At 40.0% G+C, this 16885-nt stretch overlaps 1 protein-coding gene across 1 annotated transcript in view; it reads left to right on the forward strand.

The window, feature by feature from the left end:
* Nucleotides 1-16885, forward strand: part of LOC102834347 (chromosome unknown open reading frame, human C11orf63) — a 90825-nt gene that overhangs the window by 18331 nt on the left and 55609 nt on the right. Inside the window, exon 2 of the mRNA XM_006833996.1 lies at nt 3701-4211. Coding sequence (XP_006834059.1) covers nt 3701-4211 — 511 coding nt within the window. The remainder of the gene's footprint in view (nt 1-3700; nt 4212-16885) is intronic.

The raw sequence follows: 16885 nt of genomic DNA on the forward strand, positions 1-16885 counted from the left end.
CTTTAGCAAAACTTTACTCGCTTGAGATATCAAAGAGATTGTCCGATGATTTCCGCATTCTGTTGGGTCACCTCTCTTTGGAATGGGCATAAATATTGATCTCTTCCAATCAGTTGGCCAGATAGTTGTCTTCCAAATTTCTTAGTGACCCTGTATAGGGTTTCCAAGGAGCAGCTGGTGGATTTGAACTATCAGCCTGTGGTTCACAGTCCTGATCCACAGCACCACACCAGGAGTCCAACCCCAGTAATCACCTGGTGACATGTCACTTATGAAAGGCTGCCAATTTCTCTTCTATACAGTGTAAAGGATTCCCTGTTCTAGAGCTTTCTGAAAACAAAAAGACTTTATAACCTCTGAAGATAGTTTTTTCCAGAAAGTCTATCTAGCAGTATGTATGTCTTACTAAGATCTTTTGCTCTCAGATTAATCTCTTTTTTTGCCAAACTTCAGCCCAAACTCTCTAATTAATTTCATTAAAGCCCAAACTTCTTCATCTAGTGTGCAAAGCCCTTCAAGCCCTCACCTCTGCTTGATACTCAGCTATACTCTTCCATCTTTCCTCCTCCAACGATCCATCAGAATTTGTCTGTATAAGTACTGCATTCTCTTTCCCCTCTGTTTTACGCGCCGTTCCCTCTGATTGGCTTGCATTTTGTGCTGTTCTTCACCACACAGCTCAGCTAAGCTCTCCCTTCCTGCAGAAGGCTTTCACACACCTCACACAATGAGGTTAGACAATCCCTCTGTAGAGACCTGAAGGCACCATAGTGTTCAGGGGACACTCCTTATTGTGAATTGGTTGTTTCCTTGTGTGTATCCTCCAACTGGCTGAATCTGCCTCTGAGCCATTTATCACTACTTCTCCCTGGTTTAGTGAGTGCTCAGCAGATATCTGGTGAATAAATGAGAAAACATTTTGTCAAATTATAAATAAATGGATGAGGAACGTTCAATTTATTTCTCTTTTCAGAATGTCCTGGATAAAGGAAAACTGCATCTTTCTTCATTAAAAAAATCTTTATTTACTTGAATCTACTAATTGAAGTGCCATTCATCTTTTCTTTCCCCAACTAAACAACCAGAGTTTGACCTTGTATTTAACTTAGAACAAGATACAACCTAAAATCATGTGCTAATTTGGTCCAATGCATGTTTATATTCTAATTGAGTTGTTTTTTTTTTTTTAATTAATATCTAATGCTATATCTGGAGTCCTGGTATGGCACTGTGGGTTACTGTGCTGAACTGAAAAGTCAGTTTCAACTACAGGGTCAGTGGTTCAAGCTCAATAGCTGTTCCTTGAAAACCCTATACAAGGTCACTATGAGTCAGAACTGACTCGACAGCACTTAGCAACAACAACAAAGGCTATATCAAGGAGCCCTGGTAGCATAGTGGATTATGAACTGGGCTGCTAACCACAAGGTCAGCAGTTCAAATCTACCAGTTGCTCCGCAGGAGAAAAACAAAGTTTTCTGCTTCCCTAAAGATGGGGTTAATGCGATGGACTGCAAGGTCGGAGGCTTAAACTCACCAGTGCTCTTTGGAAACCCTATACAGGGTTGGTATGAGTCAGAACCAACTTCACAGCACTTTAACAACAAACCCTATATAGGGTTACTATGAGTCAGAACTGACTCAGTGGCACACAGTCACCACCAACATGCTATATCTGTGCCGACTAGAGTATTTTTAAAGACTCAGCTATGTACTCAAGAGGAATTTATTTGTCTTCATGTCCAGAGGAGTGTCTTCATATCCCTAATGCTAGGGCAGGGAATGGAGAAGAAACAATAACCCACACTCCCCACTCCCCAGGGCCCTAGCGTCTAGGTGGGGAGACAAGATTGCCGTCATGGAACGCTCAATAAACACAGAGCACTTTAAAGTACATCAGTCGCATTTCAATCCTTAAGCAGTCCTGAGAAATAAATAGTGTAGGTACTCATAAAATTGATCCCAATTCCCAGATGAGAGAAGCTGGCTCAAAGATTAAATGATTTGCCAGTGGATGTACACATAGGTAGTGACAGACTCAGAACTTGACCTCAGGTCTGTCCAGTTTCAGGTCCAGGTTGTGCCCTGATGGACTACACCACTTCCCAAGTACAAAACCCAATGACTCTAGAGCCAAGTGCAAGACAGAGCAAAGAAATACTGAGTTCATCCTCACCAGAAACAAGATGCGTGGTCAGCCCCATGGGGCTTAGAGAGTGGTGGGATGTCCCGTTTGATGTCTGATTTTCTGAAAAATGTGGCCCATCTCCATCCAAGCAATTTACTGGAGGAGAATATTATTTTATTCTCTTGGCAGGAAAGGAAAAGCAGCCTCTTTCAAGAAGTTTTCCATCTTAATATGTGAACTTACAAATTCAAAATGACAGTTTAGTAAGACATGGGAGTTTTGGCTTTTTGCTCTACTTTTTGCTTTACATCAAATCAAAGAACTCTAGGTCCACATGAAGAAGAATAAATTAGTATTAGGGGGACCATTAGTTTGTTTACCCAGCATAAAATTATGTCTTCTGTAAACGGGAATATCAAATAGCATAAAAAGCCTAGGTGATTTACATTTTCTTTTTGATTAGAGGATAGCATCTACTGTACTCAAGGAAGGAAAATCTCTCCCATTTAGCTTTTGAAGATCAAAGAGGCCATTAAATATGCCATATTACCAGCTTTTTTTTTTTTTTTCCTTTCTTTCTTTTTTGGTTAAGACTAGGGGTACTTTACAAATTGAGATTGTCTTAGGGGAAAGAGAGGACTTTATTTTGGGTCATATGTAGATTACCTACTAGTTCACTTCCCTCAGACAGTACCGTATGCTTAACCGTTCATTCAAACCGACCTGTCCAAAACCTTAAGGTGTTTGCGACATGCCCACTGAGTTTTGTGTACATCTGATTTTAAGCCTTGAGGATATTTCTGTAGTACATTTGATAAATCTACAAAAACAATGGAAGTAGAAAATAAAATCTTTGAAAAGGATAAACCTATATGGGTATTCAGATGGATAAGTTCTTACCTTCCTCCCAAAAAGTGCAGATGTTGGCAAATGTTGTCTAGGTGAAATTCTCACTTGTCCATATTTTCCTTCCTAAGTAAGTAACCAAAGTGTGCATATTACCAGGTTAGGGGGGCACCCAATTTGATCTGCACCAGCTGAAATACTTAACTATTGTTAGTGTACACAAGTATTCACTGGTTTAACATTATAGAAATTTGTTTTTAAGTTGTCTTCAGTTGGCATTTAGAAATCAACTTTCTCCCATGTTTATTCCTTAGTTTAAGGAACTTGGATAAATAAATCTTTTTTGCCCTTGTGCATAGGCCTAATTTAAGCCTGGGATCTAACTATAACACACTGATAAGCCAACCAATTGCCCTTAAGTGGACCTGATTCCTAGTGACCCCATATGTGTAAGAGTAGCACTGTGCTCTGTAGAATTCTCAGTGGCTGATTTTCAGAAGTAGATCACCAGACTTTTCTTTCAAGTCACCGCTGGGTGGACTTGAACTGGTTAGCAGTCAAGCATATTAACCACTGCATAACCTAGGGACACTAATACATAGATAGTAAGAGAGAAAAATTACAGGAGAAAGACAGAGATTAATTCAAAATAAAATTGTCAAATTGAATATAATGAGTGAATTTATTCTGATTAAGGACTTGACATTTCTCTTCTGCTTTGAGCAGCCAACAACCAGTGGACGACAAGTACTCAGACCTCCGATACGACCCAAACTGGAAGAACAAGGAAGAGGAAAGACAGTTGTTGACTGTGGAAACATTGTTGGAGTCTCTTGACAGCTCTACAGAAAATCTGACTTTGGATCCACTCTACCCTTCCAAGGAGACCTCAGTGGAACCTCCAGGGGGAAAAGACGAACCAAAGAGCCCACAAAGCGAAGCCTCTTTACTTGGTAGTGAATTTGTAAGCCCAAACTACCAGCGTGGCACCCTCTGCACCCAGCCCTTTTCGGAGCTGAGTGATAGTGACCAGAAGTCCAGCAATCTCTCCCAATACATAAAGAGCTCAAGTTCACATAATGAGGTTTTCTTGCCGGGATCACGTGGCCTACGGCGAAGAAAGTCCAAACAATATTTTGTAGAAAAAAACAAGCTGACCTTGGGATTACCCACTCCTAAAACTGACTCTTATCTTCAGCTTCATAATAAGAAAAGGGGGGAAACTCACCTAGAACAGGTACGTAGTAGCAACTTAAAAATCTCTTCTGGAGTGCTAAACTGGAATTTGTGTTTGTCTGAAAAAGCTGGGTATCACTTCATTTGGGAGGATGGTGTCACCATAACACCTGGTTAAGTAAAACAAATGTTTCCATGCCATGCCCTATATATTGCCCCTTTTTGTGGAATCAATGGGATTATATAACACAACTTCTTAAGAGCAAAATAAAAGCCATCAATGGCAAAACTTCTATAATTATTGTGACTCAACTACAATATTCAAATTTTCTCTATTCAAGGAAATATAGAATTTTTAAAATTATTTAAGCTATTTCTTTTTGACATATTCCCCATCTAGGTCTTTTGAAGGTGGTATTTGTATCTCTCTAATTCTTCGAGGAATTCAAATTATCTTCCTTTCAAATGTTCTTTGAGTTTGGGTAACAAAAAAAAAGTCCCAAGGAGCAAGAATAGGGCTGTAGGGTATATGGAGTAAGATTTTCCAACAAAATTCTTATAGGACAGTCCTTGTTACTCAAAGAATGAGCAGGTACATTCTTGTGATGGAATAATAATAATAATAATAATAAAATTCCTCTGTACAACGTTCCTGGCCTTCTTCCTGGTGAATGTAGATTTCAATGATCTTAAAACATCTTCATAAAAAGCCCCAGTGATTGTCCTGTGTCCTGTGTGAGAACGTGTCTGCAGCCATTGTTGTTAAGCGCTGTTCAGTCAATTTTAACTCATAGTGACCCTGTATATGGTTTCTGAGATGTGCCTGGTGTATTTGAACTGCCAACCTTGTGGTTAGCAGTCCAGTGCTGATCCTACAGCACCAAATCACTGATCATAGGAACATGCTTAAACACATCGTACAGAATAAACTCAAGCATGTATTAACTGAAACTATACTAGAAATTGTTTTTTACTTAGCCTCCGATAGCACTAGCTGTCAATCTATGTTATTGCCCCAGATATATTGGAGATGGCATAACGCACTCGGTGATTCCCAAACTTATATTCCGAGTTGAGACTCTCAGAATTCTGGTAGGAGTAGGAGGGGTAGGGTGCTATCGAGTTGGTTCCAACTCATAGTGGCCCTATATAGACTTTCCGAGGAACAGCTGGTGAGTTTGAACTGCTGACTTTGTAGTTAAAACCGACTTTGCAATCCAGTGATTTATCCCACATCGCCACACTAGGACTCCTGGGTAGGGTATGGTAGTGGTGGTGGTGTGCTGTGGAGTCGGTTCCGACTCACAGTGACCCTGCATAGGGTTTCTGAGGCTGTAAATCTTTATGGGAGCAGAAAACCTTATCTTTTTCCCATGGAACGGCTGGTGGTTTCAAACTGCTGATCTTGAGGTTAACAGCCCGACTCGTAACTACTACGGTATGAGATATTTTTTAAAGTTCTCCAACCAACTAACCAGCCCTCCCATCTGTTGTCATTGAGTCTATTCTAACTCATAGTGACCCTATAGGACAACGTAGAACTGCCCCATAGGATTTCCAAGGCTGTCATCTTTACAGAGAGTCCTGGTGTGATGCTGGAGGGTAAGCACTGGACTGCTAATTGCAAAGTCTGTGGTTCAAACCTATCAGCCTCTCCTCAGAACTGCCTCTATAGCACTTACCAACAACAACAAACCTTCACAGAAGAGGACTGCCTCATGTTTCTCTCCGTGAAGAAATGGTGGTTTCAAATTGCTGACCTTTTGGTTGGCAGTCAAGTGAGCCGCCAGTGCTCCTTAAGGTTCGCCAAGAAATTCTGTTACCCTGCCAACCCTTTGATTGTCACTTTGTTGTTGTTGTTAAGGGCCATTAAGTTGGTTCCAACCCATAGCAAGCCTGTATTGGGTTTCCAAGGAGTGACTGGTGGGTTTGAACAACTGACCTTGTGTTAACAGTGCTTATCTTACAATGCCACACCAGGACTCCTGATTGTCACTACTCTGCCCTTTATTGTCCTTTGCAAATGATGTGATATGATTAAACTTTAATGTCTTGCTATATATATTTGATGGAGTCCTGGTTTGGCGCTGTGGATTCATGCACTGGACTGCAAAGCAAGTTTGAACCACAAGGTCTGTGACTCACGCTCACCAGCCACTCCTCAGAAACCCTATATAGGGTCGCTATGGGTCGGAGCCAACTCGATGGCACTTAACAACAACATATAAATTTGGAGTGATAATAATGCCCTCTTATCTTCATCTGATTATTTTGAGGGTGAATTCTATCACAGATGCTGGATCCAAAATCTTTTGGAGCCAGTACACTTCATTCTATCTATAAAGATCATACCAGCACTGGGACACAAGAAAAGAATGTGGCTGGGTTCATACATCCCTCACCATATTGGGAAAACAGCTTGAAGTTCATAACCTACTAATGTGGGGTCATTTTCACCTATGAAAGAAAAAAACTGTTATCATAGCTATAAATGCTCATAGACTTATTTGAAAGCCAAGTTGGTACCATATAAAATGTTCTAACCTCTTAGTGTTTTCTGATGGAACATGACTAATAAGGTAGCTGAACATTTGTGATTCTTCTTGATTCTGAAAATCCCTTTATAATTTAAAGGATTGTGTCACATCTTGGCCTTGTAACTAATAATAAAACAGCTTAATTATCAAATCAGACACATAGCTGATATAGGGTTTTTCAAGATTATTGACCCAATTCAGATGGTAATATGTGTTTTTGTTCCATAAAACTTTTGACATTTTGATTTTTGCATGCTTGTCCATTTAAAACAGTAATATTTTCAACAGTCCAATCAGTGTATGTACAAAATGTTTATAGCCAGTAGTTTGAAGTTAATATAATATTTTTCATTATTTTTAAATGTGTTCTCAAAAGAAGCCAATCTAAAAGGAGAGGCAAATAGTGAGGTCAAAAGAAATCATTAATATACCTAGTAATAAAAGGGGGGTAGAATTTGAAAATTTATTGTAATCTCTTTACATATTTCTTCATTGCTAATATTGCTTGGTATTGAGTTACTAAACAATATTGGGATGAGTAGATTGTCACTGGTTCTTAAGTAAAGTTTTTTCTAATTATGCCTCAGAGGAAATACTAAAGAATTCTAGGTTTGCTTTATGTTCAGACTCTTATATTATTCTTGAAACTTGCCATTGAACTTTCTTATCACTCCCTCCAAGTTGTAATGTCTCAGGGCTGATTGCTAATTGTGTTAAAAAATGGTTTCTTCAACTTTTATTACCTTCCTCCTACTTCTGTTCTTTTATAAATTAGACTTTCTAGTGGCATAATGGCATATCAGTAACATATTATGTGTCAATAGCATACTGATGTGCTCCTTTTGAATCTTCTTTATATGTAAAACATGTACAGTTCTTTTGTTCCAATATAGATTATATGTTCCCTATGGACAGGATTACAATGGTGACAGTTCAACCCCATCAGCCACTCTTGGAAACCCTATACAGGGTCACTATAAGTCGGAACTGACTCCATGCATTTAATAAATTCACTCAACATAATGTTGTCGGGGACCCGCCTCGACATTGGGGTTCAGTTCACGAGGAGAGGATACCTGACGGCGATTCATATATATCAAGAATACACAGAAAGAGACAAAGAGAGAGACAAAGAGGCACCCCAAAGCCAAGGTGGATACATCACAGGTGGGCAGGCCTTGGAGTACAGGCATCGTGGCCTCTGCAGGCAGCAACTCACTGCCCTGCAATCTTTACCGCATGCCTTCTAGCCAGTAATGCTCTGCAATCTTTACTCCATGCCTCCCAGCTAGCAATGCACTGCTATCTTTACTCCATGCCTGCCAGCCAGTAATGCACTGCCATCTTTACTCCATGCCTTCCAACCAGTAATGCACACCTGGGGAGGCCCGGGCCTCTGCTTTATTCAGGGGAGGAGCTTCACACCAAGCTGGGAGGGACTTAGGCAAGGTATAGCTAACATCAGTACTTTTCCAGACATTCAGGTAACTTTACATCATACTTCGCTGGTTCGAATCCCAGGCCAGCAACTAGGATTCTCAGGCCCAATTAACATATCTGTAGCCCCTGAGCATAGTTGGGGGAAGGTGAGAGATAAAGACAAAAGCTTGGGCGGAGTCCTGCTGCTTTGGCTTCCTGAGCCAGGTCTGCAGGAGGACTCCAGATGCCCAGGTGAATGGGCTGCACCTGGAAAAGGATTAGGGAGGATGGGTTCTTTGTCTATGGAACAAAGAACTGTGAAGTAGCTAAGACATTTTTAGTTAATCCTTTGGAGAAAGGCTTAACCTTGCAACCTTTAGTCTTGGCTTTAGGAAAATACCACATTTATCTGTGGATTGTCAAAGGCTCCAGTGTATTAATTTAATATATATACCTGAATATTAATATGAAAGCAATTTGCCAATAACTGCCAGTGGCCTCATTTGTTACACTCGGCCCTAGAGGGCCTCGAACCTCTGACTAGTCTTACACGGTCTGCAACATAATGTGCTCCAGGTTTATCTATGTTAGGAAGTATTTGAGATTCATCATTGGTTTCCAGCATTATATAGTATTCCATTGTGTGTATGCACCAAAGTTTGTTTATCCATTCTTCCACTGATGGGCATTTAGATTGTAGCCATCTTTATGCTACTGTGAGTAGTGCTGTGCTGAATATGGGTGTGCATACAGCTCTTATTTCTCTAGGATATACACCGAGTAGAGGGATTGCTGGATCACATGTTATTTCTATTTCCAACTTTTGGTGGAAGTACTATACCTGTTTTCCACAGTGGTTGCACCATTTTACAGTCCCACCAACAGTGTGTGAGAGTTCTATTCCTCCACATCTTTGTCAGAATTTGTTGTTCTCTCTTTTTTTGAACTTTGATATTAATGCTGGGGTGAGATGGTAGCTCATTGTTACTTTGATTTGTGACTCTACTGGCAAGCATTTCTTCATCTATTTGTTACCCCTAATATTTTCTTTGAAGTGTCTCTTCATGTCCTGTACCCATTTTTGAAGTGGATTATTTGCCTTTTTCTTGTAGAGATGTTGAAATTTTCTATAAATTTTAGAGATTAGTCCCTTCTCTGATATTTCATCGTCAAAAAAATTTTCCCAGTCTGTGGGTTCTCGTTTTACTCTTTTGGATGGATTTACCACTAGATTCTCAATTCTGTTTCATTGATCTTTCATTGTATCAGTACTAGGCTATTTGACTACTGTAGTTATGTAGTGGGTTTTGAGATCTGGAAGTGAGAGGCCTCCTACTTTGTTCTTCTTCTTTAGTAATGTTTTGCTTATTTGGGGTCTCTTTCCGTCCCATATGAAGTTTGTGATTAGTTTTTTCCATCTCTTTAAAGAATGATGTTGAAATATAGACTGGAATTGCGTTATATTTATAGATCCCTTTGGGAAGGATGACATTTTTATAATGTTAAGTCTTCTTATCCATGAGCATGGTATAGTCTTCCATTTACATAGGTAGGTCACTTTTGGTGTCTTGTAGTAGTGTTTTGTAGTTTTCTTTGTAAAAAGTCTTTTGTTTCTCTGGTTAGAGTTAATCCTAAGTATTTCAACTTTTGGATTGCTATCACAAATTGTATTGTTTTCCTGATTGCCTTTTCAGATCTATTAGTATAAAGAAATCCAACTGATTTTTGTCTGTTGATCTTGTACCCTGCCACTTTTCTGAATCTCTCAATAATTTTCTCTTTGGCTCTTTAGGCTCATCTATATAGGATCATATCATCTGCAAATAGAGAGTTTTACTTCTTTTTTTTCCAATTTGAATGCCTGTAATTTCCCTTTCTTGCTTTGTACCTCTAAGACTTCTAGCATAGTATTGAATAGGAGTGGTGATAAAGGGCATCTTTTTTTTTTTTTTTTATTCCAGTTCACAAGAGGCTTCCTTTCCCTCCCCTCATATCCACAGAGCCCCTCCCGCCTACCCCCAGGGTGCTCAGTCACTTAAATTGCAATTTCACTTATAATCGCTCAGAATAGAACTACTGTGAGAAAGTTTATATACTATTACTCCATGAGCTTCTTGCCAGTGTTCATTGAGCTATTGATTTGACATTAAAATTCACTTTAAAAAAGGCTTTAACTACATAAAATCTTACTTAGTCACATGATGCAAAAATCAGCACACACTAGAGGGCATCTAAATATCAGTCAACAAATAACTTTGCTGGTAAATATTCAGTCCTTCCTTTTCACGATCTGTTCAGTCGTCAAAAGTATCTGTATGTCTGAAACTCATTAGAGTTTGAGTCATTTATGTTCTACCATTAAAGGAAACCGAAAGCATGTCTTGAAAAATGAGCTACTTTTTTTTTCCCCTTCATGCTGCTTTTTTTTTTTTTTTTTTTTTAATGTTTTAGTGTGAATTATGTGATAGATTACATGGGAGAACATTAGCTTTACTTTCATCCTCTCATATGTCATTTCATTGCCATGGTTACATACAATCCCCTCCATGCATCATCAACCTACTAAAGGTTATATATACCCTGCAAGCCTGCCCCCCAGTCGTCAGCATACAGCCCCTCTCCCTCTCTGGGTCCAAAGTCCCCAGCCACTCCATCTCTCCACGTCATCATCTCTGTCTCCATCTCTGGCATCACTGTTTCTCTGGGTAGGGTCCCGCACTCTGCTCTTCTACCTTGATGATCCCAGGGACCTCCGCTCCTGGACTGCAAAGTCAATCACTCCCCTCCTTTTGCTACATAATGTCTACATTTACATTTTCCAACCCTCACAGTCAGTCCTGATAACAATTATTCACTATTGTACCACAAGAGACCTCTCCCCATCTCATTTCATCTGTCCCACTTATACAGATTGGATGCTACTCAGTGGAGATTCTAACTTTCTCCACGCCCTCTGGATCTAGGCTCCCTCTTGAAAGCTTGTAAGTCAGTCACATGTACTGTAAATGCTAGTTTTCAAAGGCAGCTAGAACCACATAAGGTTATTCTTTAAGTCTTACATTTGAGCTCTGTGGCTTTAGGATAAGCACTGGACTGCAAACCAAAAGGTCAGTGGTTCAAGCCCACCAGCCACACCTTGAAAGAAAGACATTTAGCCTCGGAAACACTATACTATATCAGCCCAGAACTGACTTGACGGCACTTAACAACAACAATATATTGTTCTTATTTCCCAGAGCTTGAATTTAGGGAAACTTTTTGTTATCCATAAAATTAAGGTTTATGTTAATTTAAACTATGATCATCATTACAGAATTATATTCAGTTAGATACATGGAACTCTTTTTATATCATTCTTCCAGTTTGATAGTACTTTTGAGACATACCTCATGTTTGTAAAAATTATTCTTCTACAAACCCGACACTCAGTATGTGTTCATTGATTAATAGATTTTTTTTTTTTTTTGACCTGTGTAGCAACTACAAGAGCACTTACTTATAATGGAGTCATTTAAATTGAACTGTATGGTTTTTCAATGCTAGACATTTCTTAAGGCAGCGTTCTGCTATGCACTATTCAGCATCTACTTGCTTAACTGCCAATTTATATGATATATAGAGTGACACTTCATTAACTTGATATTGCTGAGGAAGAAAAAACTTTCCCTGTAATGAAAGCATGCCCTTTTGAAAACCAGAAATTTAAAATAGTTTCTCATGTTTAAGGATTTGTTGTTGTTGTTGAGTGCGTCAGTTCCAAGTCATAGCAACCCTGTTTACAACAGAGCAAAACATTGCCCAGGGATCCTGAGCCATCCTCACACATGGATTGAGTCCACTGTTACAGCCACTATTGTAGGTCCATCTCCTTGAGAATAGCTGTCAAAAATAGTTCCTAGTGTACCCAGCAATTCTGTGCCACCTTACACAGAGCGTCCTGGTGAGTACTGCCCACTGCACTTTTGTGTAATGAAGCTAGGAGCTATGGGGATGTGGAAGATTGTTTGCCTCTTTGTTAAATGGCCTAACCTGCAATGAGTCTGTGGTATCTGCACTTAAGTAACTTATAACATGTCAGCAGGTTATACCAGGGATAACTGCTAGGTGCTATGGAGACATAACCCATGCCATCCAATCGATTCTTAGAGCGACCCTGTGGAACAGAGTATAACTATCCCATAGATTTCCAAGGCTTATGTGTTCATAGAAGTAAACTGCCACATCTTTTTCCCATGGTTTGAACCACAGGTCTTTCACTTAGCATCTGAGTGCTTAATTATTGTGCCACTAGGGCCCTCATACTTAAAGACATCCCAAAGGCACTCAGAAATAAAAATACCTAAGACTGTCTGGAAAAATGAGAGAAGCGGTGGGTGGTCATGTGACAGACCAAGGTGAACAGCGAAGGTATGCAGGCCAAGGGAGCATGAACGGTGGTGCAAAGGCATGAAAGGACCAAATAGTAATTGTCAGTCAATTCATCAAATAAGTTGGTTAAGGCAGGTTTTTTAATGGAATGGCACTATAGGATCAACACAAGACTTCGAACCACAAGATTGGCAGTTCAAACCCACCTGGTGCTCCTTGGAAACCCTATACAGCGTCACTATGAGTTGATGCTGACTCCATGGCACTTATCAACAATAACACATACTTTAAATATTTGATTTTCACCCAAAAGGACATCAAGGAAGGTGGAATAATTTAAAGCTTAGAATTAATGTCACACTGGACTGCAAACCACAAGGTCAGCAGTTCAAACCCACCAGCTACTCCTCAGAAATCCTATTCAGGGTTGCTATGAGTTGGAACCGACTCAGTGGTACTTAACAACAACAGCAGTGTCACTGAATTGTATGAGTAGAAATTGCTTAACTGGAGTATGTTTTATTTTGTAAATCTTCACCAAAAGTGATAACAATAATAAAATATTTTATTTTCACTCAAAACATACAAATATATATTAATTCACCAGTCTTATACTGAAGGTGGGTAAGACCTTTCTGTTAGTGCAGATTCTATGGACTGAAGTTTCACTTTTCTTTTTTAATATCAATTCATTCTATGATTTCTTGTTTTAAATTCTTGAAAGCAAAATGAAAATGAAAAAACTCTTTAGAAACAATCTAAGAACATAATCTATGTGGATTTTTGTGACTGTTTTCCTTAATCTTGTACAGTCCTTTTTTTCCTACACATTGTTTTGCCCCCTTGCTTTTATTGGCTCATTCTCAAACAATTCACTGAGTTTTCATTAACATAACTCCATTCTTGCTATTCTTACTAATGGCTCCAGACTATATAAGGAGCTCTGGTAGCGCAGTGGTTACGAATCGGGCTGTGAACCTCAAGGTCAGCAGTTCGAAACTACCAGCTGCTCCATGGGAGAAAGATGAAGCTTTCTGTTCCCGTAAAGATTTACAGCCTTGGAAACCCTGTTCAGGGTCGCTATGGGTCGGAACCAACTCGATGGCACTTAACAACAACATATAAGTTTACTCATCTTTAGAGAAATGTCATACTTTTCTCTACAGGTACAGTGTGAATACAAAGGTTTGGAAACAAATGTAAAAGACTTGGTAAGCATACAGATCAACTAGGGAAAATTAGGACTTCAAACTTTTTCTTCCTGGTTCACTCATGACTGATGACAAAGGGATGCTGGAACGAACCCAAATTTGTAAAATGTGGATGTACCAAAACAATAACTGGAACAGGAAAAATTATGAGTTGGCCCCTGCTACAAACTTAGTTTCCTTCTTAAAAGCAGGGGTAGTGTGTACATTGCACAGAAAATGTGTAGATTTGCAGAGACAGCATAAATGGTGCCCCACTCAAAAATGGCCGCCAACCACATTGCTTTGAATGGGTGTCACTCTCCCCAGTCCAGGCAATAAGCTAGTCTCCCCCACCAGGCTCCTGAAAGGGCTCCTGACACCTCTTTCACATCTTCCACTTATAATATTTCCTATTCCAGTTATCATTCTAGCACACCCATAGTTTACAAATTCAGTTTCATTCTGATTTCACTATGTCAGTCATGACTGAACCAAATTAAACTGGTTCCATGCCTTGGAGTAAATAAAAGTGGGAGATCATACTATAATATTCTACCAGCCATAAGCATTTTAGCTGTGGGCATTAGCTAGGGCATCACTTTACCAGAGATTTCATTAAGCAGAAGTTGGATGTGGCTGTGTTGGATGCCACTAGATTACAAGGCTGGGTCTGTGAATAGTTAGAAGGCAGAAGCTCAGATGCCTTTCATGTGAGTCTGTCTTTTTAAAGCAGTGACTTGCAGAATGTGGTCCGGGGATTAGCATCATTAACATCACCTCGAGCTGCTGCTGCTTCTTGGTGTTGTTAAGTGCCTTTGAGTTCAATTCTGACTCATTGCGACCCTGTATAGGGTTTCCAAAGCTGTGTGTCTTTGTGGAAACAGAAATTCTCATCTTTCTCCCACAAAGCTACTGGTGGGCTCAAACCGCTGACCTTGTGGTACGAAGTTCAGTGCTTATCATACAGAATCACTGCACTCCTCTGGAACTGGTTAGAAATGTAAATTCTTGGGACCCATTCCAGATTCACTAAATAAGGTACTCCAGGATGTTGTTATGTGACGTGGAGTCGGTTCCAACTCATAGTGACCCTGCACAGCCTTTCCGAGGCTGTAAATCTTTACGGGAGCAGAAAGCCTCATCTTTCTCCCGTGGAACAGCTCGTAGTTTCAAACTGCTGACCATGAGATTAACAGCCCGATTCGTAACCACTACGCTACCAGATCTCCTTTAAGGCCCAGCAAATTGCTTAAGCAGCCTTCCAGGTGATTCTGATCTTGTAAAGTTTGAGATCCAGTGTGCTAAAGAGTTGGGCCTTTCCTTTAGCTGCTGTGTAATCACTGAAGGAGTTTATCAACAGAGCAATTTGAGGACAATACATGAGCTTTACAACAAATCATTCTTTTTCTTTCTACTTTGACATTCAGAGTCAGAATATTTATTCTTTACATATTCTTATTTGTGTTAATGGAGAGTTCAGGTTGCTGGATAAACAAGCATCACATAAAGTTACATACGAAGTATTGTCTTCAAATGAGGTATTCCTGTAAAAACCTCTTTGACGTTCTTGAAAATGGCCAATTTCATCAGTCAACATATATTTATTGAGTCCATTAAGCATCAGGACCAACACCAATCTGTCAGTTTGTCATGCTGTGGTAGCTTGCTTGTTGCTATGATGTTTAAAATACCATCAGGGGCACCCAGTGTAGATAGATTTCAGAAGGGCTTTTACACTGACACAGACTAGAAAGGAAGCCCTGCTAACCTATTTAGAAAAATCAGCCAATGAAAACTTTAAAGATCACAGCAGAATAGTGTCCGACCTAGTGGTAGACGGTGAACCTCCTCAGTTGTAAGGTACTCAGAATATACAATGGCCACAACAATGAACTTGAACATGCCAGTGAGCATGTGGTACAGGACTAGGCAGTGCTTCATTCTATATAAAAGGTTGCTATGAGTTGGAGAGTCAACTCTCGGGCATTGTCTTAGGTGCTGGAAATGTAACATGAAATAAAACAGCAAAAATCCCAGCCCTCCTGGCACTTACTTTCTATTATTGTTGTTATTAAATGCCATCGAGTTGGTTCTGACTCATAGTGACCCTGTATAGGGTTTTCAAGGAGCAGCTGGTGGGTTTGAACTGCCGACCTTGTGGTTAGCAGCGCAGTGCTTATCCTACAGTGCCACATCAGGGGGTGATAAGCAATAGACAAAATAAGTAAATAGTATTACCAGTTGCTGTCAAGTCGATTCCTACCCATAGAGACTCCATGTGTGTCAGAGCATAGCTGTGCTCCATAGAGATTTTAATGGCTGATTTTTCAGAAGTTGACTGCCAGTCTTTCTTCTGAGGTACCTCTAGGTGAACTTGAATCTCCAACCTTTCAGTTAACAGCTGAGTGAATTAACCATTTGCACAACTCAGAGACTCCAACGAGTGTATTACTGAGTGGACAATGTGTAAAGAAAACCAGAAAAATGGATACATTTGAATTATGGTCTTGATGAAGAATATTGAAAGTACCATGAACTGTCAGAACAACAAACAAATTTGTCTTGGAAAAAGTAAAGCCAGAATGCTCCTTAGAAGCAAGGATGGGCGTGATTTTACCTCTCACTCTTTGGACACGTTGTCAAAGGGATTAGTCCCTTGAAAGGGACATCATGCTTGGTAAACTAGAGGATCAGCAAAAAGTAAGATGACCCCTAATGAGATGGACTGACACAGTGGCTGCTCAAACATTACAACAATTGTGAGGATGGTGCAAGACTGGGCAGTGTTTCATTCTGTGGTGCATAGGGTCGTCATGAGTCGAGCCGAGCCGACTTGAGGACCCCTAACAACAGGTGGTAAGTGTTATAGAGAGTAATAAAGCAGGGCAGAGGGGTAAAGAGAGCTGGCTCTGAAATTTACAACTTTAAATAGGCCATATGGCAAGGTCTCCCTGACAAAGATCTGAGGGAGGTGAGAGAGCCTATCATGCAAATATTTGGGGAAACAACATTCTTGAAAGAGGGGACAACAAATGAAAAGGTCTGTAACTGGAGGGCTAATGGGCCAGGGACAGAGTGAGCAATGGGGAGAGGACTTAGAGGTGAGGTTCCAGTCTCTGCCTTATTCTGCTGGTAGTCAGCCATCTGTCTTTAACATAAACCAGAAAATGAAACTCCTCACAAATGGATGAATAATTAAAATCATAGACAGAGAAAAGATC

Source organism: Chrysochloris asiatica, unplaced genomic scaffold, assembly GCF_000296735.1.
Source record: "Chrysochloris asiatica unplaced genomic scaffold, ChrAsi1.0 scaffold00008, whole genome shotgun sequence".
Taxonomy (NCBI): domain Eukaryota; kingdom Metazoa; phylum Chordata; class Mammalia; order Afrosoricida; family Chrysochloridae; genus Chrysochloris; species Chrysochloris asiatica.